This window comes from Stenella coeruleoalba (genome assembly GCF_951394435.1).
Source record: "Stenella coeruleoalba genome assembly, chromosome: 2".
Taxonomy (NCBI): Eukaryota; Metazoa; Chordata; class Mammalia; order Artiodactyla; family Delphinidae; genus Stenella; species Stenella coeruleoalba.
Window position 1 is genome coordinate 85791823 of NC_137147.1, and position 26120 is coordinate 85817942.

A 26120-nucleotide genomic window follows, 5' to 3' on the forward strand; every position below is an offset into this window, starting at 1 on the left:
AAGGGTGAGCTGGGACGAAATGCGAGAGTGGTATGGACTAATATAAACTACCAAATGTAAAATAGCTAGCTAGTGGGAAGCAGCCACATAGCACAGGGAGATCAGCTCAGTGCTTTGTGACCACCTAGAGGGGTGGGATAGGGAGTGTGGCAGGGAGACGCAAGAGGGAGGAGATATGGGGATATATGTATACATATAGCTGATTCACTTTGTTATAAAGCAGTAATTAACACACCATTGTAAAGTAATTATACTCCAATAAAGATATTAAAAGATATTTTTAAAAAAAGATATTACACACTACTACCTATAAAATAAATAACGAATAAGAACCTACTGTAGAGCAGAGGGAACTCTACTCAATACTTTGTAATAGCCTCTATGGGAAAAGAATCTAAAAAAAGAGTGGATATATGTATAACTGATTCATATTGATGTACACCTGAAACTAACACATCATTGTAAATCACCTATACACCAATAAAAATTTTTTTAAAAATTTACATAAAGTTCCATCACAGGTAAGTAAGGAAGGTTACACATATTTGATTATATATAAGGCTTTCTGAGTTTGCTCTCCTGAAGCTCAATATGGCTCTATAAATGAGCTGAACTCAATAAAACTTCATGTAAAACATTATGTTAAAACTAGATATTATTAGGAACTTCCCTGGTGGCACAGTGGTTAAGAATCCTCCTGCCATTGCAGGAGACATGGGTTCAATCCCTGGTCCGGGAAGACCCCACCTGCTGTGGAGCAACCAAGCCCGTGAGCCACAACTACTGAGCCTGCACTCTAGAGCCCGCATGCCACAACTACTGAGCCCGTGTGCTGGAACTACTGAAGCCAGCCCTCCTATAGCCCATGCTCTGAAACAAGAGAAGCCACCACAATGAGAAGCCCACACACCACAAAGAAGAGTAGCCCCCGCTCGCCGCAACTAGAGAAAGCCTGCACTCAGCAACGAAGACCCAACAGAGCCAAAACTTTAAAAAACAAATAATAATAATAAAAAAATTTTTAATTAGGTATCATTGTAGAAATTAAATTAGCCTATCCTCTCAGAAGGACAATTTTGATAGTTATTAAAATTTTTAATTTATATAACCTTTGACTCAGAAATTCCCACTTCTAGGAATTTGTACCTCAGATAAACTCAAATATGTAAAAAGAAATACATACAAGTATTTTTTTTACAGCATTATTTATAATAATAAAAGACTGGACATGTGCCCATGTAAGGAGCCCGCCTGCCGTAACTAAGGAGCCCCATTTGCGGCAACTAAGGAGCCCACGCGTGGCAACTAAGGAGCCCACCTGCCGCAACTAAGACCCAGCGCAACTAAATAAATTATTTTTTAAATAATAAATAAAAAAAAATAAAATTTAAATTAAAATAAATAAATAAATAAGAGACTGGAAACAACCTAAATGCTCCATAAGAAGAGTTGAATAAATCATGGTACATAAATTCAATGCAGCCATTATAAAAAAGGGGGGCAGATATCAATATGTACTGCTATGGAACATTCCTCAAGTTATATTTTTAAAGAAGAAAAAAAAGGTGGGAGGAACCAAGATGGCTGAGTAGAAGGACGTGCTCTCACTCCCTCTTGCGAGAACACCAGAATCACAACTAGCTGCTGGACAATCATCGGCAGGAATACACTGGAACTCACCAAAAAAGACACCCCACATCCAAAGACAAAGGAGAAACCACACTGAGATGGTAGGAGGGGCACAATCACAGTAAACTCCAATCCCATAACGGCGGGATGGGTGACTCACAGACTGGAGAACGCTTATACCACAGAAGTCCACCCACTGGAGTGAAGGTTCTGAGCCCCACGTCAGGCTTCCCAACCGGGGGTCCGGCAATGGGAGGAGGAATTCCTAGAGAATCAGACTTTGAAGCCTAGAGGGAACTGATTGCAGGATTTCGACAGGACTGGGGGAAACAGAGACTCCACTCTTGGAGGACACACACAAAGTAGTGTGCATATTGGGACCCAGGGGAGACTGAACCAGACCTACCTGCTACTGTTGGCGGGTCTCCTGCAGTGGCGGGGGGTGGCACTGTTTCACCGTGGAGACAAGGACACTGTCAGCAGAAGTTCTGGGAAGTACTCCTTGGCGTGAGCCCTCTCAGAGTCTGCCATTAGCCCCACCAAAGAGCCCAGGTAGGCTCCAGGGTTGGGTTGCCTCAGGCCAAACAACCAACAGGGAGGGAACCCATCCCCACCCATTAACAGTCAAGTGGATTAAAGTTTTACTGAGCTCTGCCCACCAGAGCAACAGTCAGCTCTATCCACCACCAGTCCCTGCCATCAAGCCTCTTAGATAGCCTCATCCACCACAGGGCAGAGAGCAGAAGCAAGAAGAACTACAATCCTGCAGCCTGTGGAACAAAAACCACATTCACAGAAAGATAGACAAGATGAAAAGACAAAGGGCTATATACCAGATAAAGGAACAAGATAAAAACCCAGAAAAACAACTAAATGAAGTGGAGATAGGCAACCTTCCAGAAAAAGAATTGAGAATAATGATAGTGAAGTTGATCCAAGACCTTGGAAAAAGAATGGAGGCAAAGATCAAGAAGATGTAAGAAATGTTTAACAAAAACCTAGAAGAATTAAAGAACAAACAAACAGAGATGAACAATACAATAACTGAAATGAAAACTACAGTTGAAGGAATCAATAGCAGAATAACTGAGGCAGAAGAACGGATAAGTGACCTGGAAGACAGAATGGTGGAAGTCACTGCTGCGGAACAGACTAAAGAAAAAAGAATGAAAAGAAATGAAGACAGTCTAAGAGACCTCTGGGACAACAATAAATGCAACAACCTTCGCATTATGGGGGTCCCAGAAAGAGAAGAGAGGGAAAAAGGACCCAAGAAAATATTTGAAGAGATTATAGCCGAAAACTTCCCTAACATGGGAAAGGAAAGAGCCACCCAAGTCCAGGAAGCTCAGTGAGTCCCATACAGGATAAACCCAAGGAGAAACACATCGCGACACATAGTAATCAAATTGGCAAAAAAAAAGACAAAGAAAAATTATTGAAAGCAGCAAGGGAAAAATGACAAATAACATACAAGGGAACTCCCATAAGGTTAACAGCTGATTTCTCAGCAGAAACTCTACAAGCCAGAAGGGAGTGGCATGATATACTTAAAGTGATGAAAGGGAAGAACCTACAACCAAGATTACTCTACCCAGCAAGGATCTCATTCACATTCGATGGAGAAATCAAAAGCTTTACAGACAAGCAAAAGCTAAGAGAATTCAGCACCACCAAATCAGCTCTACAACAAATGCTAAAGAAACTTTTCTCTAAGTGGGAAACACAAGAGAAGAAAAGGACCTACAAAAACAAACCCAAAACAAGAAAATGGTCATAAAACATACATACTGATAATTACCTTAAACGTGAATGGATTAAATGCTCCAACCAAAAGACACAGGCTCGCTGAATGGATACAAAAATAAGACCCATATATATGCTGTCTACAAGAGACCTACTTCAGACCTAGGGACACATACAGACTGAAAGTGAGGGGATGGAAAAAGATATTCCATGAAAATCAAAAGAAAGCTGGAGTAGCTATACTCATATCAGATAAAATAGACCTTAAAATAAAGAATGTTACAAGAGACAAGGAAGGCCACTACATGATGATCAAAGGATCAATCCAAGAAGAAGATATAACAATTATAAATATATATGCACCCAACATAGGAGCACCTCAATACATAAAGCAACTGCTAACAGCTATAGAAGAGGAAATCGACAGTAACGCAATAATAGTGAGAGACTTTAACACCTCACTTACACCAATGGACAGATCATCCAAAATGAAAACAAATAAGGACACATAAGCTTTAAATATCACAATACACCAGATAGACTGAATTGATATTTATAGGACATTCCATCCAAAACAGCAGATTACACTTTCTTCTCAAGTGCGCATGGAACATTCTCCAGGATAGATCACATCTTGGGTCACAAATCAAGCCTCAGTAAATTTAAGAAAAGTGAAATCATTTCAAGCATCTTTTCTAACCACAACGCTAAGAGATTAGAAATGAATTACAGGGAAAAAAACGTAAAAAACACAAACACATCGAGGATAAACAATACATTACTAAATAACCAAGAGATCACTGAAGAAATCAAAGAGGAAATCAAAAAATACCGAGAGACAAGTGACAATGAAAACACAACGACCCAAAACCTGTGGGAGGCAGCAAAAGCAGTTCTAAGGGGAAGCGTATAGCTATACAAGCCTACATCAAGAAACAAGAAAAATCTCAGGTAAACAATCTAAACTTACACCTAAATGAACTAGAGAAAGAAGAACAAACATACCCCAAGCTACCAGAAGAAATCATAAAGATCAGAGCAGAAATAAATGAAATAGAAACAAAGAAAACAATAGCAAAGATTAATAAAACTAAAAGCTGGTTTTTTGAGAAGATAAACAAAATTGATAAACCTTTAGCCAGCCTCATCAAGAAAAAGAGGGAGAAGATTCAAATCAATAAAATTAGAAATGAAAAAGGAGAAGTTACAACAGACACCGCAGAAATACAGAGCATCCTAAGAGAACACTACAAACAACTATATGCCAAAAAAATGGACCAACTGGAAGAAATGGACAAACTCTTAGAAAGGTATAACCTTCCAAGACTGAACCAGGAAGAAATAGAAAATATGAACAGACCAATCACAAGTTATGAAATTGAAACTGTGATTTAAAATCTTCCAACAAACAATAGTCCAGGACCAAATGACTTCACAGGTGAATTCTATCAAACATTTAGAGAAAAGCTAACACCCATCCTTCTCAAATTCTTCCAAAATATTGCAGAGAAAGGAACACTCCAAAACTCATTCTATGAGGCCATCATCACCCTGATACCAAAACCAGACAAAGATATTACACAAAAAGAAAATTACAGACCAATATCACTGATGAATATAGACGCAAAAATCCTCAACAAAATACTAGCAAACAGAATCCAGCAACACATTAAAAGGATCATACACCACGATCAAGTGGGATTTATCCTAGGGATGCAAGGATTCTTCAATATATGCAAATCAATCAATGTGATACAGCATATTAGCAAATTGAAGAATAAAAACCATATGATCATCTCAATAGATGCAGAAAAAGCTTGTGACAAAATTCAACACCCATTTATGATAAATACTCTCCAGAGAGTGGGCATAGAGGGAACCTACCTCAACATAATAAAGGCCATATACGACAAACCCACAGCAAACATCATTCTCAATGGTGAAAAACTGAAAGCATTTCCTCTAAGATCAGGAACGAGACAAGGATGTCCACTCTTACCACTATTATTCAACATAATTTTGGAAGTCCTAGCCAAGGCAATCAGAGAAGAAAAAGAAATAAAAGCAATACAAATTGGAAAAGAAGTAGTAAAACTGTCACTGTTTGCAGATGACATGATAATGATAGTATACATAGAGAATCCTAAAAATGCCACCAGAAAACTACTAGAGCTAATCAATGAATTTGGTAAAGTTGCAGGATAGAAAATTAATGCACAGAAATCTCTTGCATTCCTATACACTAATGATGAAAAATCTGAAAGAGAAATTATGGAAACACTCCCATTTACCATTGCAACAAAAAGAATAAAATACCTAAGAATAAACCTACCTAGGGAGACAAAAGACCTGTATGCAGAAAACCATAAGACACTGATGAAAGAAATTAAAGATGATACCAACAGATGGAGAGATAGATATACCATGTTCTTGGACTGGAAGAATCAATACTGTGAAAATGACTATACTACCCAAAGCAATCTATAGATTCAATGCAATCTCTATCAAATTACCAATAACATTTTTTACGGAACTAGAACAAATCATCCCAAAATTTGTATGGAGACACAAAAGACCCCGAATAGCCAAAGCAGTCTTGAGGGAAAAAAATGGAGCTGGAGGAATCAGACTCCCTGACTTCAGACTAGACAAAGCTACAGTAATCAAGACAATATGGTACTGACACAAAAACAGAAAGATCAGTGGAACAAAACAGAAAGCCCAGAGATAAACCCACACACCTATGGTCAACTAATCTATGACAAAGGAGGCAAAGATATACAATGGAGAAAAGACAGTCTCTTCAATGAGTGGTGCTGGGAAAACTGGACAGCTACATTTAAAAGAATAAAATTACAACACTCCCTAACACCATACACAAAAATAAACTCAAAATGTATTCGAGACCTAAATGTAAGACTGGACACTATAAAACTCTCAGAGGGAAACATAGGAAGAACACTCTTTGACATAAATCACAGCAAGATCTTTTTTGATCCACCTCTTAGAGTAATGGAAATGAAAACAAAAATAAACAAATGGGACCTAATGAAACTTCAAAGCTTTTGCACAGCAAAGGAAACCATAAACAAAATGAAAAGACAACCCTCAGAATGGGAGAAAATATTTGCAAATGAATCAACGGACAAAGGATTAATCTTCAAAATATATAAACAGCTCATGCAGCTCAATATTAAAGAAGCAAACAGCCCAATCCAAAAATGGGCAGAAGACCTAAATAGACATTTCTCCAAAGAAGACATACAGATGGCCAAGAAGTACATGAAAAGCTGCTCAATGTCACTAATTATTAGAGAAATGCAAATCAAAACTACAATGAGGTATCACCTCACACCAGTTAGAATGGGCATCATCAGAAAATCTACAAACAACAAATCCTGGGGAGGGTGCGGAGAAAAGGGAACCTCTTGCACTGTTGTTGGGAATGCAAATTGATACAGCCACTATGGAGAACAGTATGGAGGTTCCTTAAAAAACTAAAAATAGAATTACCATACGATCCAGCAATCCCACTACTGGGCATATACCCAGAGAAAGCCATAATTTATAATGACACATGCACCCCAATGTTCATTGCAGCACTATTTACAATAGCCAGGTCATGGAAGCAACCTAAATGCCCATTAACAGACAAATGGATAAAGAAGTTGTGGTACATATATACAATGGAATATTACTCAGCCATAAAAAGGAACGAAATTGGGTCAGTTTTTGAGACGTGGATGGATCTAGAGACTGTCATACAGAGTGAAGTAAGTCAGAAAGAGAAAAACAAATATCGTATATTAACACATGTATGTGGAACCTAGAAAAATGGTACAGATGAACCAGTTTGCAGGGCAGAAGTTGAGTCACAGATGTAGAGAACAAACGTATGTACACCAAGATGGGAAAACCGCAGTGGGGTGGGGATGTTGGTGTGCTCAATTGGGCGATTGGGATTGACATGCATACACTGATGTGCATAAAACTGATGACTAATAAGAACCTGTAGTATAAAAAAACAAACAAAAAAAACAACTAATACTAAAAAAAACACACAAAAAAACAAAAGGTACAGAACATTAAGTACTGTATGCTACCATTTATAAAGAAGGGAAGAGAATGAAGAGGAGATATATATATATATGCTTACATTTGAGTAGAAAACCTCTGAAAGGATTCAAAATACATTGTTAACAGTGGAAAGACCCCTGTATTTATTTTTCACTACATACCCATTTTTACTATTTCAATTTTTACTATATAGATTATCTATTAGAAATCATTTTAAAGCTTTTGCCATCTACACATTTCATGTACAAAGTTATTCATATCAGGAAAAAAAACCTGAATGTCCATCAATAGGGGAATAGTTTAAAGAAATGATGGAATCTATCATTTAGCCACACCTGCCCTACTGTGAAAAAAAAATATATATATATATATATATATTCCACTGTGTGCACAATGTTACTTGTAACTGTGAAAAAACGTCCACCTAAATGTCTATCAATAAAGATGCATCTATACCATTCTATGCAGTCAGAATATCATAAAATACTGTAGCCCGAAAAAGCAAGTTTAAAATAATAAAATTTCATTTTTGTAAATTAAATGAAAACCTAAATTATATTTACTTTATGTATTTCTACAAATTTGAGTTTCCTAATTCAACATACACACATGTATATAAATGTATAGATATATGTATAGATGTTTCCTAAACATGGAGTTAAGTGTCTAGAAAGAGAAACATCAAACTGTTTACAGTGATTACATGGAGAAAAGGAATTGTGGAGAGGGTCTAAGAATTTTCACTTTTTACTTCAAACAATGTAATTCTGTTTGACCTTGTTTGACAAGTGACAATACCTCTGCACTCAAGGGGCAGGGTGGGGGAGCCACTCAAAAAACTATAGGATATACACCCATTTAAAATGATGCCAAACACACAACATTGTTAAGCAACTATACTCCAATTAAAATCAATTTAAATTTTTTTAAAAATAAAATAAAATGATGCCAAATACACTCAAAGTATCTCCCTTGAAGATACTTATTAACTACAAAGGGAAAAAGATAGTACGTGTAGAGAAACCCTGCAGATACCAACTTAACCAAATGATTAAGATAAATATCACCAGTAATAAGAAATATTGATATCAAGAATCCCTTAATATGATTCACTGAGAACGATATGGTACCATTTTTGTGTTATTCTTGCCAAAAATGTATGCCCTCATTCCTAACTTAAGAAAATATCAAACCCAAATTAAGGAACATGACACAAAATTACTGCTCAATATTCTTGAGTAGTCATGTCAAGGTTATGAAAAACAAGGAAAGACCAAGACACTTACAAACTGGAAGCAGACTATGGAGAAAGTGAGACATTGTTACATACTGGAAGAGACAAACAGGTGGGATGTCAGATGGGATCCTCAATAGGATCCTGGAACAGAAGAAGGATATTAGTAGGAAAACTGGTAAAATTTGAATAAGGTCTGTCGTTTAGTTAGTAGCAATATTAATTTCTGGTCCCTAATAATTGTTCTACATTTATGTGAGATGTTAGCATTAGGGGATGCAGGAGTGAGGGATATAAGAGAACTGTCTGTGCTATTTTTCTAAGTTTTCTAAAAGTCTAAAATGAGTTCAAAATAAGAAGTTAGAAAAAAAGAGCTGATAACTGAAGATGTCTATTTCCATCTAATGGAAAGGCATTGAAGATACACAGTACATTAAAGTAGGTTACAAAGCAGTGTGTATAAAATCTCATTTTGGTTAAGTGTTATATATATTAACATGGGGAAAAAGTTAGATGGAATATATACCAAAATGTTAACAGTAGTGGGTAGTGGGATTTTAGCATACTTTCATGGAATTTGTATGTCTGCTTACCTAATATGAATAATATCCTTACAGTGATTCCATATTTTGGGAGTAATTTTTTAACTGTAAAATTTTAAATATTTTACTAAAATCTTTTTTTAAAAAATGAACTAAACCTTCCAATATTCTAACTCCAACTTTTCTAGGATACTCACAAACCAACAACTTGTGTTCTCTGCATACCTGGCAACAACTATAATTAGCAGATTTAATGTTCTATGGAGTACCTAAAGTTCTTTTCTTCAAACAGCACTAAAGAAAAAAAAAATCCTGTATATTCAGTCCTATACACCAAACAAAAACCTTTTTCTGTCCTTCCTAATTATGGAAGGCACAGAACTAGTTTCTGTTCTAGTTTTCAAGAATATTTTCAAGAACATGAGAAACTTGAGAATCACCAAAAACCTAAGGGATCTATTCTGGTTCAAGTCCTTCATTTAAAACTGAGTGACAAGGAAAAAGTAAACTGGCTTGTTCAAGACTGAATACTATCCGGGTCAGGAATAGAACTTAGGTATCCTGACTCCCAGAGTTCAGTGTTCATTCTACTTAACCAAATATAAATACATTATTCTTTTAAATTTACCCTTAAGACTTGCTCAATTTCACTTTAATAGTGAAACAAAACAAAAAACAAAGCTTTGCCTTCTTTTTAATTTTTCCCTCTAAATGAATACCACTAAATATTCTTAAATTATATCCCTGTCATTACATGTCTCAGTCTGAGGAACTGATATTTTAAAATGTTATCTTTACATAATTGGATGATTTGGACAGAATGTCTTGGTGTTGATGCCATCAATGCCCTCTCCATTGACCTTACCACTAGCTCTCTATCCTTCCACCTCCCCCCACCTTAGTTGTTCCTTAAGGTCGATTTAGCTCAAAGCCCACCTCCATGAACACTTCACTGACCCATCTAAGAAAATTTCTCTCCCCTGTAACTCCAATGCAGCACTTACTAAAGAAGGTACTCATTCAGCACCTGTACCTTTGCCAGATAACATTAGTTACCTTTAAATGTGTACATCGAGCCTCTTCAACCAGATTTTCAGCTCCTTGAGGGAAGGAACTTTCCTTCCAAATCCTTGTATTCACACAAGCCTATCTCAAGTACTTAACAAAAGGTCTCAGTCATTGTTGAAAGTTATAGACTTCTTGCTAAAGAGAACAAAGCAAATAATAACATTAAGCCTTCTAAAACTGTTTACGAAATTCTTACAGGAGATAAAGTACAATTACACTGTTTCACAAATATTTTTTCCTAGATGACTGCTGCAAGTATGAAAAAATTTTTTTCAACTAAGATTTCTGGGGTTTTTTTCTAGATAAGAAAAACTATACAGGATGTATTCTACTGGGTGACATGTTCAGGAATTACTGGTGACTGGAGTAGGTTTGATTCTTTGGTTGGTTGCTTTTAGTATTTTCTCCAATTTGAGACATGATTAAATTAAGGAATTTTTATTTTCATGTTCAGGGAAAAAAACTTTTTTCAACATCTGGAGTTAAGGGAAGACTTTCCCAATTGACTGTCCTGTAAAAACAAATTCTCACAACATTTAAATCCCCAAACATTCCAAACATTTTCCTCATCCCCATGGAGATTAAAAAATATGTTTTCAACTCTGACCCAGGGACTGGGATGACTGGTAACATCAGTCTGAAAACAGAACTTACTTTAAGTACACTAGGTTCCTTTTGTTCAAATCACAATTTACCCTTCCTTAGATAACTGATAGACATCTATGGAGGGCCTGTAATTCTGTTTCTAATTCCCCTGTTTTAAAGGCATAACAAAATTTGGAGGCGGCAGAACTGCTCAAAGCAAGTACTGGACTAGTAATTGTAGCACCTCTAGGCACCAAGAAATCTTTTGGTTATACTAAATTTTCTTGTAATACTATTTGACAGGTTTATGAAGTTTAAAAACAAGCAAACAACAAAACCCCTAGTGCACCCACTTATCCCATAGGGAAACCCTGTCTAAAACATATCTGATAATCAGCTCCCTAAGCCTGTCTGAACACATCCACTCAGCCAACTTCCATTCTTACAGCTCATAATTAAACCAAAATCTACCTTCCTGTAACTTTTATCCTATGCTGCCTGAAATAATCCAATACAAATTACTCTGCTCTTTCACCCAACAACCTATCAAATAAATGAAGCTAAATATTATGTCTCTCATTAGTTTCTTTATTCCAGGGCTAAACAGGAATGTAGAAACTAAAGAAATCTGTTCATTCCTAGAAATGAAATTTAGCCATCCCTAATGACATGGTATCCAGCCCACTCTCCATGTTACATAGAACATGCACTCTCTCTCTTACATAGAACATGCACAATATGTCTCTGTACATAGGAGTGGGACTGCTTATTACCTTCCTTATCCAGGACACTAAACTGCTTTAAAAGTTCGCTTTTTTGTTTGTTTGGCAGCCACATCACATTATGACTTAGTGAGTTTGCAGAAAACTAAAACCCTCAAATCATTCACATAAGAGACCTAGTCCTACACACAAATATCCAGTCCTAGACATAGTCTTTACTTTCATGGCAATTAAATTTCACCTTGTTAGTTTTGATGCAAAATTTAGCCTAAGGAGATTTTATGTGTGTGTCCTATAACATATCGGTCCTATGTCTGTTAAGCCTTGTGTTGTTTCGTACATAAGTCTACTATGTCCTCATGGCATTGATAAAATTAGCCAGAATCAAATATAGAGTAGTGTGACAAATAAGGCCCCTCTCTCTTCTTTCCTGTTGAGATAATATACATATATTCATGCTGTCAGAATTTAGTTTTCGAAAGCATACCATCCCTTCTAAGCCTTTCTCTTCCTTTTCTGCTCTGACCATAGGCTCATGCTCCAATTTTCTAAGCTCTCCTTTAAGTCTCTGGATGAATGAAATCTGGTTTCCTACACTATGGGGTACATATCTCATATTCTCTTTCTACTGTATTGAATATTTCCAATACAACTAAAATTCTTTCTTAGATTGGAAGGCAGAGTATGTATATATAAAAACATAAATGCATAAATTTACAGATTTTTCCCCTGTGGCTAAAGTCATTTCTAGCTTATCCAACAATATCAAAAGTTCAAAGGACTTTTAAAAGGTAGTCCATAAAGACACATTAAGTGGTTATAGCCCCACTCCTCCAAACAAGTCAAACAGACTTCGTTCTGAAGAATAGCATCAAGTAAACTATTAGAAGGAGAATTACATTCAAGTGATCAAAAACAAACTCCATTCTGGACAGGGCCTATGTCATTCCTGAATATCAAGTAGGCACTTATGGAAGCACAATAACTCTTCTGGGGTCTTTCAATAGCATTATTTAGTAGAGCGTATTTCCATAAGCACTTAGCTTACTACAGGGTATAACAACATTAAAAAAAAAAAAAAAGCTGTACCAAATGCTTTAAAAAAACAAACTCATGAAATAACTTTTGTTTCTTCAACAGGAGGCATGTTAACCAGAATATCTTAGAAGAACACATAGGAGTTCACAGAAATCACTCAGGACTAAAGAGGTCTTAATAGTTTGTTTTAAGCCATCTGAGTTAAAAGCTTAAAGAAAATTGTTTCACAGAACACAACATACGATTAACACCTTCAAAGAAATCAGAGGTAACCCTCAAAGCCAGCACACACGAAGAAAGGACGGGCAGGATACTGCATTGGTTCATCCTGCATCACTGATTTATATAATATCTACCCAGACAGACACCCTATGCAGTACTGAGGACAAAAACCTCTTTATTTGCAAGACAATGTCTGTTATTAAACATAAGCAGTCAGGCTCAAGCACCAGCTCATCCAGATAAATTACTAGATAAATTACTAGTAGGACTGAAGCTGTCACTCTTTTTTAATTTTTATTTTTTATTTTTATTTATTTATTTATTTTTGGCTGTGTTGGGTCTTCGTTTCTGTGCGAGGGCTTTCTCTAGTTGCGGCAAGCTGGGGCCACTCTTCATCACGGTGCGCGGGCCTCTCACTATCGCGGCCTCTCTTTTTGCGGAGCACAGGCTCCAGACGCGCAGGCTCAGTAGTTGTGTCTCATGGGCCTAGTTGCTCCACAGCACGTGGGATCTTCCCAGACCAGGGCTTGAACCCGTGTCCCCTGCATTGGCAGGCAGATTCTCAACCACGGCGCCACCAGGGAAGCCCGAAGCTGTCACTCTTGACTTGCAGTTTTAAAACTTAACTTCATCGGACTCTACAGAATTTGGTACTGAAAATCAGAATTTTCCCTAGCTGCCTACAATAGAAATTAGGAGATGCTGATGAAAAAATAACTGTCACTAGGTTCTGCTATGGAATCCGCCTGCCAATGCAGGGGACACGGGTTCAATCCCGGGTCCAGGAAGATCCCACGTGCCGTGGAGCAACTAAGCCCGTGTGCCACAACTACTGAGCCCGTGTGCCACAACTACTGAGCCCGCGTGCCACAACTACTGCAGCCCGCATGCCTAGTCAATAAGAGAAGCCACCACAATGAGAAGCCTGCACACCGCAACCAAGAGTAGCCCCCACTCACTGCAACTAGAGAAAGCCTGCACGCAGCAACAAAGACCCAATGCAGCCAAAAATAAATAAATAAATTTATTTATTTTTTAAAAAGAGAGACTTTGGTTTTCATCCTCGTTTTCTCACTCTAAGTATGTTCTTACTACAGAAAGCTGTGCTCTGGCCTAAAATAAGAGATACAGATTTCTAAGGAAAATCACCTCCACTGAAAATAGCATATAACTTCTCATTCCTTCCTCTATATCTCAATATTTTAAAGTCCACTATAAAAAGACTATGTTATCTCTTAAAGATCCCCTATACACATGAGATTGTAGATAATTTTTCCTTGACATGATCAGGAAATGATCATGATCAAGTCAGACATGATCCTTGCCTTCACGGAACTTACATTCTGGTAGGAGAAACAGACATTTAAATAAATAAAGACAATACAGTAATCACAGATTGTAATAAGTGCAGTGGAGGAAATAAACAGGGTGCTTTGACAGAGAATGGTAAAAGGAACCCATCTTTTAGACAAGGTAAGTATCAAGGAAAAACACTGTATGAAAAAGAACAGCAAGCAAAGGCACAGGCCCTGAAGTAAGACAGAGCTTGGACTTATTTTGGAAGCTAGGGTGGCTAAAAGTAAATGAAGAGAAAGTAACAGAAAATGAGGGGAGATGGAGGGGCTGGATCAGGCCAGATCTTGAAGAACATGTAATGAGTTTAGATTTTTTTCCAAGTAGATGGGAAACCACTGAAGGATTTAGGCAAGAGATTGACATGATCTGATTTAGTCTTACAAAGATTTCTCTGGCTGCTCTGTGGAGAATGGACTGGAAGAGGGCAAAAACAGAAGCTAAGAGACCAGTTAAAAGGCCACTGCAGTTGCCTAGGCAACAGATGGTGGCTAGGACTAAAGAGATGGAGTGGAGACAGACAGAGTTGTTTGTATTCAAGAGCTATTATGGAAGTGTCATCTACTGAGACAGGGATAACAAAACTTGATGTCTCCCTTCTTTGCCCTCCCAAAACCTGGTCTTCCCTCTCAGTATATGACACAGCCACAATCATGAATACTTAAGTCAAAAACTGGGGATCCAGATGTCATCTGTTTCTTCCCTTTTCCCTCATGCCTAAACCATAAACAAATCTTTCTACTTCTACCATACTTCCAAAATCTCTCCCCAATCCATCCACTTCTCTTCATCTCCAGTGATATCGCTTTAGTACAAGCCACCAGCAACTATGGCTTGGTTACTGTAGTAGCTTCCTAATTGCTTCTCCGTTTGAAACACTTTTCAGACATCCAAGTGGATATGTCAAGGAGGCACACGGACTTGTGACTGTGGAGCTCAAAAGTGAGATGACCCTGAGATACAAATTTGGGAACTGAACGAATACAGATGGTATTTAAAGCCACAGAACTGGATGAAATCACATGGGCAGAAGATGTAGACAGGGAAAAGAAAAGAGTTTAGTACCATACCAGGAGGCATCTTTTGAGATGGACTTAATGAAGAAAATCCAGTTAATGAAGACAGAAGGCAGAAGTTCTGTCAGACCACTCCACATACTATGAATTCCCAATTTTTCTCACTCTTCACCTCCCTAGACCCAATAAACTACCCTCTCCTAGAAACTACACCCTATGACACTGCACTACTCTCACCTCCTACCTGCTTGTCTGCTCCCTTTCTAGCTCCTTCCTCCACTGTCTATCCCTGAAATTCAATCATTCCTGTCTTCCTCGCTTCTCCCTCTCTTCCTCCCTCCCTCTCTGTGTGACCGTCTCTTTCTCTCTGTGTATGTATAAACACACACACAAACACAGACTTTCCTCCTCAAAGATCTTATCCATCCCCACAACCTCAACTTTCAACTCTATACTGAGAACTTCTAAATGTCTCTGGCTAAATCTTACTCTGTGGCCCACAGACCAGGACTTCATTTGCAGTGCATGCTTGTGAAAATGCAAATTCTCAGATCCCACCCTAGACCTACAGAATCAACTCCCCTAATTATTCTTAAGCAATGGCTCTTCTAATAAATGTCCAATAATTCATACCTATTACTTCACTCTAATTGCATGTTATGTGATGTCAGGAATTTGAGAGACTTCATGCCTGTTGACTGCAACATGACAGTAAAAAAAGACCTGGGCTCTAAGAAGGAAGTTTGATTTAAGAATAACAGAAACTATATAATACCCAGGGACAAGACTCTAATGGAATTGGTAAGATTTCTTAGACCTCTGTAACTGTTCCATATTTACTATTTTGTTTTCCCCTGCCTCCCAATGGTGATTTAAGATTCAAATCATTCAAATGTTAAAGAATCTCTGAGATCACTTCACTTAATCGAGAAGAAGAAGTAAACTGGAAAAGCCAGTGTCTTACTCCATTGTCAGGATAAAATTGAAGGTGGTATTTTTAAAAAGAATAGGAAACTAGGAAGATGTCTGGAGTTCTAAAATAGAGAGAGCCAAGCCAAAAAAGTGATCAGGAGGCTCACCAGTCACAAGTCTTCATTCACTTACATCACCCTATCTTGTAATAAAATTTGAGCACTTGTCCTACCTGTGTCTCTAGAGTGTGAGTTACCTGAGGCTTTTACACTTCTCTTGTCATCTACCTACTATCTTGCAAAACCCAAAACCTTGCCCAAAGAAATCTAATATTGAAGAGTTTGCAACATAATTCTAGCTGAATTCCTGTACCATTATCTCCAATCTCAAATAAGTAAGATCCAGATTGATGAGGTTTTTTGGTACCACCTGGAAGGAATTAATATATCAAAGCTTTAAATAAACACTAGTCATCTTTAGCAATACAAAATTACGATAACACTTCTGACCACAGCACAGTTTCTCCACTCCTTAGAAAATGTAAGAAGCACAGCTTTACATTAAGACCAGATGTTTCAGCTGCTTCTAAAGTTTCCCTATCTTCTCATTTCTTATCATCTCAAACACATGCTTCCCCCTTCAATACGTGAAATGAGGTTGAACTGCTACTTGGGGTAGAGGATGGTTGCAAGCACTGCCCTAGTTGATGGCCAAACCCTTAGTCCAACTCCTTCCCCACCTGATTTCTGTCTCCCAGCCAGTCTCTTCAGTCCCTGAGGTGGACTCTTTTCTGGAGCTCACTCTGTTCTCTCATAAAACAATGCTCAAGTGTCTGCAGGGTTAAAATACTTCAAAAATGATTTTATTAAAACTACAAACCAAAGAAACTTCAGAAAGAGGTGTAATCCCACACCTTTCTATATGCACCAATAAAGATAAATTAATAAAACTCTTCACAGCATGCAGTGACCAATATTTGAATATTTTCTATATACCTCCCCACTAGGTGCCTGGGGACATCCAGAACATTCCCTAATGTTGCCCCCCTACCTCTTATCCTCCTCAGTCAGCTTTCTCCCTGTAGTCAGACTATTGACTCAAATTTACTCACTGTCTCTGCCTTCCCTTTTTTTTTTTTTTTTTTGGTTTTCAAAATACAAGGGCAAAGTATAGATTCCGATATTAATTAATGGTATCGCTCTGACTTGAAATGTCTGAAAGTCTGTTCTTCACCTGTAAAAAGCAACGACAGATGATGGGTTTCTCCACGGAGGATTAGGCCTGGGTTCTCAAGATGCTACAACGAAGGACTACAACTCCTACACCCTATATCTTGACGTGAGTTGACAGAGGCAGCATTCCCTGTCACTATGAAGCCCCACCCAGCCAGCTATGCAATACAACACTAGGTGCTGCGTCCTGGACGTCTATCGTCTAGGAGGGGTTAACACTACGTCTGTCGGAAAATGGCTCTTCCTCCAAACCCCTACACCAGACCATCTAATAACATTACCAGTTCTTTCTTTTTCAGGATAGAGACAAGCTTGAACTCGTCACGGCTAATAAATGACAGTCATTATACACCGGAGACTTGGCCGGCAGGAATGTGGGTGATGACTAACTTTATTCTGTGGCTTCCTTTCTGATCAATCCATACGACTCCCGCTCCCCAGAGCCACCGTAAGGGGTGAAGCCCCACATCCTCCTGAACGCGGTAGGGAAGGACTCGGGGGGACAAAAGCAACTAGCCTACACGGACTTACAGAGGCCAGTCGTTGTGGAGTCTGAGGCAACTCCGTGCTGACTTCCATCCTCTCTGCGTCCCCAGCCTCCTCCTCCGCCATCTTGAGGAAAACTGACACCCGCAAATCCACACGCCCCGCCGGAGGCGCGTGGGACCCTGTGGCCGGTCCCAGAGACGAAGGGCGACAGTTTTACGACGGCCCCTGAAGTCGGGTTTGACGCAGAATCAAACAGCGGTTTCCGGTCCGCTTCCGGAAGCAGGCGTCACGGCCGGTGCGGCTGTTTCTTCCACTTGTTTTTTAGTCACAGTGCTTGGTGGCCGAGTGGTTGTATAGCTGGTTTCGGTGCTGGGAACTGTTGCATTTACGAGGTGAAAAACAAGTTCAGCGTCCATTATGAAAGGAAGAAAACTGTCGGGGCTAAGTGAGAACCTGCTCTGAGTCTCTTTCTGGTCGGGCGGTTGTTGGGTGTGTTTTGCCTTCCTAAGTACCTGCATTGGTTCCCCAGAGCCAACAAAATGAAAAAATACTCAAATATAAGCTCTCTTTAAGAGCGTAGCTTGTGGGAACTTGCACATGCGCGCAAGAAAGCTTGGGCCCCAGCAGCTCTTGGGAGAGGTGGTGAAGAAGTAACGAGAAATGGGAAACCTAGTCATTCAGCGGCAGAGGAAAGACGAAATAAACGTGGTACATCTGCATTATGGAACATCGTGTAGCTCTTAAAGAGAACAAAATAGCTCTGTGTGAAAAGATAAAGATAAATTAAGTGGGAGGAAAATGCAATCAAGTTGCCACAAACTATGGTTTGGCACTTACCTACCTTTTAAATGCGAAAGTAACAGTCTTGAAAGGGAACAGAGCAAACTATTAATAGTTAGCTCTGAGGAACAGGAGAGGAGGGAGGTGGTCTAGAGCTACTTTACCTTCTGTATTGTAAATTGTTTACAAAAGAAGTAATTTTAAAACGTATTTTTTAATAAAAGGAAAAAAGCTAACGTTCTGGAAAGAGTTAATAGTAGTTAACTATTTGGGGAAAGATTAAGTTAGGTCTTTACCTCAAATAGTATATAAAAATAATGAATTGAGGCATTAACTGCTTTAAAAAAGTAAAGGAATAAGTAAATGTATTTGTATAATATTGGGGTGGAGAAGGCTTTTTAAAGCATGACAGAAAAGGCAGAAAATATAAAATATAGAAAATATTAAATGTCAGAAATATAGACAGATAATATAAAAAGACTGATAGGTAATTTCATCAAAATTAAAAACTTACATATAAAAATAAGTTACACAAAGTTAAAAAGTAAACAAAAACTGGGTAGAAATTTCTGTAACACTCACTCATGACAGACCAAAGGATAAAATCCCAAAGAAGACTCTTCCGATTTTAAAAATGGACAAAATACATAAATACGCATCAATTTGGGGGACTTCCCTGGTGGCACAGTAGTTAAGAATCCTCCTGCCAATGCATTGACACGGGTTTGAGCCCTGGTCTTGGATGATCCCACATGCCGCGGAGCAACTAAGCCCGTGAGCCACAACTACTGAGCCCGCGAGCCACAACTACTGAAGCCTGCGTGCCTAGAGCCCATGCTCCACAACAAGAGAAGCCACCACAATGAGAAGGCTGCGCATCGCAACGAACAGTAGCCCCCGCTAACCATAACTATAGAAAGCCCACGCTCAGCAACAAAGACCCAACACAGCCAAAAATAAATAAATAAATAAATTTATTAAAAAACAAAATACTCATCATTTTTTATAAATATATGAAAAAAACCTAACTAGTAAGCAAATAAGTGTAAATTAAAGAAAAATGGATTCCATTTATTGCCTGTAAATTTGGTGAGGTTTTTTTGTTTGTTTTCTTAAAGATAATCACCGTTGTTGATAAGCTGGAAGGATACTCATATATTGTTATGTAAAATGCAAGTGTAAATTGGTAAACCTGCAGGAAAGCAATGTGGCAACCTTCCGGATCCTTTTTTTTTTTTTTTTAATGCATACACTTTGGCCTAGCAATTCCATTTTTAAGACTGTATCCTAGAGAAATAATTCAGGGTGCAAGTGAAGTTTTAACTACATCATTACTGGCAATGGAGAAAAATTAGAAACAACTCAAATGCCCGCAGTAAAGGACACTGGCTAAATAAACTGTGGTCACACATACAGTGTAGTACTCTGTAGCCTTTAAAAATATTTTAGAACATTGGTTCTTAAAGTGTGGCCCACAGACCCCATGAGAGTTCCCAAGATTCGGAAAGTTCGTGAGGTAAAAACTTTTTATGGTAATGGCAAAGAAGTTACGTGTCTTTTTAAACAACCATGTTGGTATTTGTAATTACTGCTGCAGAGGCAATGGTGGATGAAACTGCTGGCTGCAGCACAAAATAAAGGCAGTGGCACCAAAAACAACTAGGCACCAAAGTCACTGGTAATTTCTTCACCACCATTCCCTTGCACTTGAAAAAGTCAGGGGGCCGGGGCGGGGGGGGGGCTGTTTCTCTTAACAATGTTCTTGATGAAACAGTAAAAATTATTAATTTTATTAAATCTCAACCTGTGAGTCTTTTAAATATTCTGTATGATGAAATGGGAAGCACACATAAAACTTTTCTGCTGTATCCAAAGTATGATTGTTGACTTGAAGAGAAACATTTCTGTGATGGAGTTGCTAGCTGAACCAGCCACCATTTTCATGGAACACCATATTTACTTAAAACAACTGACAGATATTCTAGGGTTATGAGATTCTGGAGCAAGTAAAAGATAGAATGAGAAGGCAGGCATTTTCTCAAATATGAACAAATAAGCCATTCTCATCAAGGAAAACAACAGTTTTTGTCTACAATAAAATTCAAGCTTTCAAGTGAATGTTTTGTGGAGAACTTGTATCTGCCACTGTGAGTTTGACAAAGTCCCAGTGAATTTGGTAGGATATTAAAACGTGGTTTTGGGGGGTATTGTGTAATGAAAAGTATTGACATTTGGAAGATCTGTATAAGTCAATGAACCAATATTTTCCAAATGACAAATGCAGGATGTTATGAAATCCAGCATGGGTAAAAGATCTGTTCACATTGCTAAATAGACCAGTAGAATTTAATGTTATGGAGTACAAAAATTTCAGATTCCGTATTGAATTGATCTTTAAGATTTTACTATTGGCCCAGTTCTGATGTAAATTCAAAGAATAATATCCACAGTTATCTGAAAACACTTAAAATACTCCCTTTTCCAACTAGGTATCTGTGTGAGGCCAGAGTTTCTTCATATACTTGAACCAAAACAACATATCACAGTAGATGGAATGAAGAAAGAGACACGAGGGCTTCCCTGGTGGCGCAGTGGTTGAGAGTCCGCCTGCCGATGCAGGGGACGCGGGTTCGTGCCCCGGTCTGGGAAGATCCCATATGCCGCGGAGCGGCTGGGCCCGTGAGCCATGGCCGCTGAGCCTGCGCGTCTGGAGCCTGTGCTCCGCAATGGGAGAGGCCACAACAGTGAGAGGCCCACATACCGCAAAAAAAAAAAAAAAAAAAAAGAAAGAGACACGAGAACCCAGCTGTCTTCTGTTAAAGAAATTTGCAAAAATGTAAAACATTGCCACACTTTTTGTTTGTTTTGGATAATCTATTTTTCACTTACAATTTTATTTATTTTAACATGTATTGGGTTGGTAATTGTTATTTTAGACAAATTGATATTTTTAAATTTTCCTCTGTTTTAGTTTCTAATACAATAAATATAATAGATATAACCCACATAAACAGAAGAACTTGGAGTTCCCTAATTTTTTTTTTCTTTTTAAGAATTTATTTATTTATTTATTTGGCTGTGTCGGGTCTTAGTTGCAGCATGTGGGATCTTTTGTTGTGGCGCACAGGCTCTTCGTTGTGGCACTCAGGCTCCAGAACACCGGCTCAGTAGTTACAGCACGCAGGCTCCAGACAGCGTGGGCTCAGTAGTTGCGGCACACGGACTTAGTTGCCTCTGTGGCATGTGAGATCTTAGTTCCCCCCATGGCGTGTGGGATCTTAGTTCCCCGACTAGGGATCAAACCCACGTCTCCTGCATTGGAAGGCAGATTCTTAACCACTGGACCACCAGGGAAGTCCCAAGAAAAATGGCTTTAATCTTTGTCTGGCAAAGGGGAAAACACAGCAGGCTAGCACCTCAAGAATCAAGTTCCCTAATTTTTAAGAGTGTAAAAGGACCTTGGACTTCCCTGGCGGTCCAGTGGTTAAGACTCTGCGCTTCCACTGCAGGGGGCATAGGTTCAATCCCTTGTTGGGGAACTAAGATCTGGCACACTACGTGGCTCAGCTTAAAAAAAAAAAAAAAGGTATAAAAGGATCTCGAGACGACAATTTGAGAACTACTGTCGTAGAGGCATTCTTATTGACTTAGGAAGATTTTTTTTTCAGTATTTATTTATTTATTTATTTGGCTGTGCCAGGTCTCAGTTGCGGCAGGCAGGCTCCTTAGTTGTGGCATGCGAACTCTTAGTTGCGGCATGCATGTGGGATCTAGTTCTCTGACCAGGGATCGAACCCGGGCCCCCTGCATTGGGAGCACATCTTAACCACCGCACCACCAGGGAAGTCCCAGAAACTTTTATTTTCTACTTTGTGTATTTTCTAGTTTTTCTTACAATTAATATTTCTTACTTGTGTAAAAAATATTTTAATCTACCTCTTTTTTAAGATAGAAAAAATACTGAATACCCAGCTAGATAGATAGTAGATGGATACCCAATCTATCCAGATCAAAAAGCTTCCTTGATAATGTCTTTCCTGATCTAGCCAGTTGTGGTGGATCTTTCCCTCCCCTTGGAGGAACTAGTAGCTATACAGCTCTAATATGTTAGTTCCTTAAGTGCAGGAACCAAGACACATACATAGAAATGTCAACTACTGCGTGAAAGGTTTTAGATGCATGTTAAAGTATGTTAAAATAACTCTCAAAACAATCCCATGATGTTGTTCTCATTATCACCATTGTACAGACAAGGAAATTAAAATTTGAACAAGTGAGGTTGCTTGTTCAAACCTGCAATTACTAAGTAATAAAACCTGTATTCAAAACCTAGTTCTGACTAGCTTCAAAATTTGTGCCTTTAGCCACTGCACTCTCCTACCTCCTATTTTTTTAAAAAAAGAAACTTAAGTCTCTTTTACCATTTTATATAATATAAATGTCTTCATCAGGTATCTGGCAAACATTTAACATCCTAGCACATTTATATTAGACATTTTACAGGGCATGAACCAGATAAAATAGATACAAACTTATGATTTATCATTGCTCTTTTCTTATCTAGACCAAGGTGTGGTTTGGCCTAGTTTAGAATAAGATTATTAATTTCTTTGATTCTTATGCAAAGACACACTTTTTTCAATTAACATCAGTTCACAGTAACTTTTGTGAGTAAGTAAGCTACAAGGTCATTTTTCAGGTGCCATTTTACTGTTTGACACATTAACAACTGACACTTTCTGGATGCCCCAGGATGACACAGTCAGTTGGGACAGCCATGCTCAGAACGGTTTTCCTTAGAATACTCATATATGGGTTATGCTGTAGGCTTTCAACCCTGGTTACACATTAGGATCACCTGGGATCTTTTTAAAACTTCCAATGCCAGGCCTCATTCTAGTGATTCTGATTTAATTAGAAAGGGGTGAGACCTGAATTTTCATTTTTTTAAACCTCCCCCACGTGATCCTAATGAGCAATCAGAGTTAAGAACCCCTGGGTGATTCCATTTTAACTGATCTCATTCGCTGGGATTATTTTCGTATATAGGATGATAGTAGGGCCTACATAATTCCTCCTGCCTGGTACAAACCCTTGATATTCCTCATCGAGATTAGGGAAGAGCAGCCTTCCTAGTTGGTCTCCTTATTTCCTCTCTCTTGCTCATATCATCCTCTGTCCTCCTGCCAGAATTATTAAGAATAAATCTGATCATGTGACTCTTACCTAAATGTATTAGACAACTGCTCTAGGATAAAACTTAACCCTTAAGCATGGCATTCAAAGCCCTTCTCAACCTAGCTTGAAATGATTTTTGCTAGTCTTATCTCCCTTGCCACCCCTCTTCTTAAACTATCCACACTGTGTTTTCCACACACCATGCCATCTCATAGTTCTGTGCTTTCACATAGGTTAGTCCCTTGGCCTAGAGTGCCCACCTCCTTCACCACAACTCTTTCTATAAAGAGATTTTGACTGCTGCTTTAGGGATCAGCTTATATATGACTCCCTCTGAGTTTTCTGATTCTCTCATTCTCCAACAGGTGGAATTGTTCTGTGTTTTCATGGCACTTTAAATGCCTCTGGCCCTGTACTTATCATGTGATGGAGTTATTTCAATGCCTGTTAACCCTACTAGGCTGTGAGCTTCTTGAGAGCAGGAAGTCTGTCTCAGCTTTGTATACATAGCACAGAGTGGCTGCCTGCCATATCATGGACGCTTAAAATTTATGGAAAAAACTCAGAAAAGACTAAAATACTACACGATACAAATTATTGTATTTGAAATTTATAAATGGTTCTTAAAATACAATCTTAAAAAATCAACTCACAAAATATTCATTGGTCCCACAATAATTTAGAAATCCAGGTTAGAAACTAGCACTTATATTTATTTCATAATCAGAGGCTTCTTTCTAGGGATCTTAGAGTTTTCAGCCTGAGGCCTTCTTAAAATGCAAGTTATATTTGAGGAGGATAACTTCCTATCAGATTACCTTGTAGTAGGGATTAGTTTAACAGATGCCTGAAATCCAAGTTCTATGAATTGTACATGGTGTTAGAGGTTGGGTTTCAAATGAAACTGACTGAAGCAGAGTTTAGCATACAGGTTTATTAGGGAGATTTCTTGGGATCAATACCTGTAGGAAGGGGAAAGAATGGGAAAGAAACATCACTAGGCTGAGGGAGAAGCTGAGCTGCAATGCAGTCTGAATGAAGGACTCAGCCAACTCCCTGGGGATTTCTGAAGCTGGACCCGCTCTTCAGAATTGGGACCAGGGTGGCTAGGCCTTTATATCCTCACATTGATCAGTCCTTAGATGTGGCAGCCATGGCAAGAGGGGTCACCTTGAACAAGGCAGGCCTCTTCAGCAGAGGCAATTATTCCCTTCCAGCTGAGGCAATGCAGCCAGCAGCACTGCCAGCAGCTAGGGAAGTAAGTCCTTCATTCCTGAAGGGGGATTTGGGCTGCACATCATGGTTTCCAACACAGATAGGAATGGTGAGAAACAAAGGGCTGGAAAAAGGCAGCTAAAAAAGCCCAAAGACAAATCTTATCTTCTTCAGTTTAGCCTATGCTCTTGTGAGGCTGTGTGACACGTGGAGACTATGGAACTCCGAATGCCAGCGATTTGAATCCTGATTTCACCACTTCCTACCTGCAAAGAATTAGGTAAGTCTCATAGAGTCTCTCAGCCTCAATTTTCTCATCTATAGCTGTGATGAAAAAATTTCCCTGATTAGGTAGTTGCAATAATTAAACAAGAAAACATATGTGAAACTACTTTGTCGATTATCAAGTGCCATACAAATACATGGTGTTGTTACAAATATTTGATTTATTGATTAAGTTAACTAGTTCAAAAACTAAGTATCTGTTTAAGTTCTCTGTTCAAAAACTAGCAGGTAGCAGAGAGGGAGTACAACTCTTTTGTATTGTTTCCTCTTTAGCTCTTGCTCGGTATGTTCCATTGATCCAAGAGGCTGCCAAGATGCCTACCTTAAAATTTCTTTTACTTTTTAAAAAAATTTTATTTATTTATTTTTTGCTGCATTGGGTCTTAGTTGCTGTGTGCAGGCTTTTCTAGTTGTGGCGAGCAGGAGCTAGTCTTAGTTGTGGTGCGCGGGCTTCTCATTGTGCTGGCTTCTCTTGTTGCAGAGCACGGGCTCTAGGTGCATGGGCTTCAGTATTTGTTTCACGCGGGCTCAGTAGTTGTGGCTCACGGGCTCTAGTGCGCAGGCTCAGTAGTTGTGGCACAGAGGCTTAGTTGCTCTGCAGCATGTGGGATCTTCCCGGACCAGGCCCGTGTCCCCTGCGGATTCTTAACCACTGTGCCACTGTAGGCGGATTCTTAACCACTGTGCCACCAGGGAAGCCCTACTATTTTTTTTTAACTTTTTAAAAACCATATTTCAATGCAATAACTTCCTTACCTAACAATGTATGTGGATTTGGTAGTATTGTCTTGGGCCAG

General features: G+C 38.7%; 1 protein-coding gene across 4 annotated transcripts in view; it reads right to left on the minus strand.

The window, feature by feature from the left end:
- Positions 1–18749, minus strand: part of UBR1 (ubiquitin protein ligase E3 component n-recognin 1) — a 167885-nt gene extending 149136 nt beyond the window's left edge. For 2 of the 4 annotated variants that reach the window (XM_079915121.1, XM_079915122.1), the window contains exon 1: positions 17908–18749. In XM_079915121.1, coding sequence (XP_079771247.1) covers positions 17908–17988 — 81 coding nt within the window. In that variant the 5' untranslated portion in view covers positions 17989–18749. Of the gene's footprint in view, positions 1–10284; positions 10427–17907 lie in introns of those variants that run through there. The other 2 variants (XM_079915120.1, XM_079915123.1) reach the window with 2 other exon arrangements.
- Between the last annotated feature and the right edge of the window lie 7371 nt (positions 18750–26120).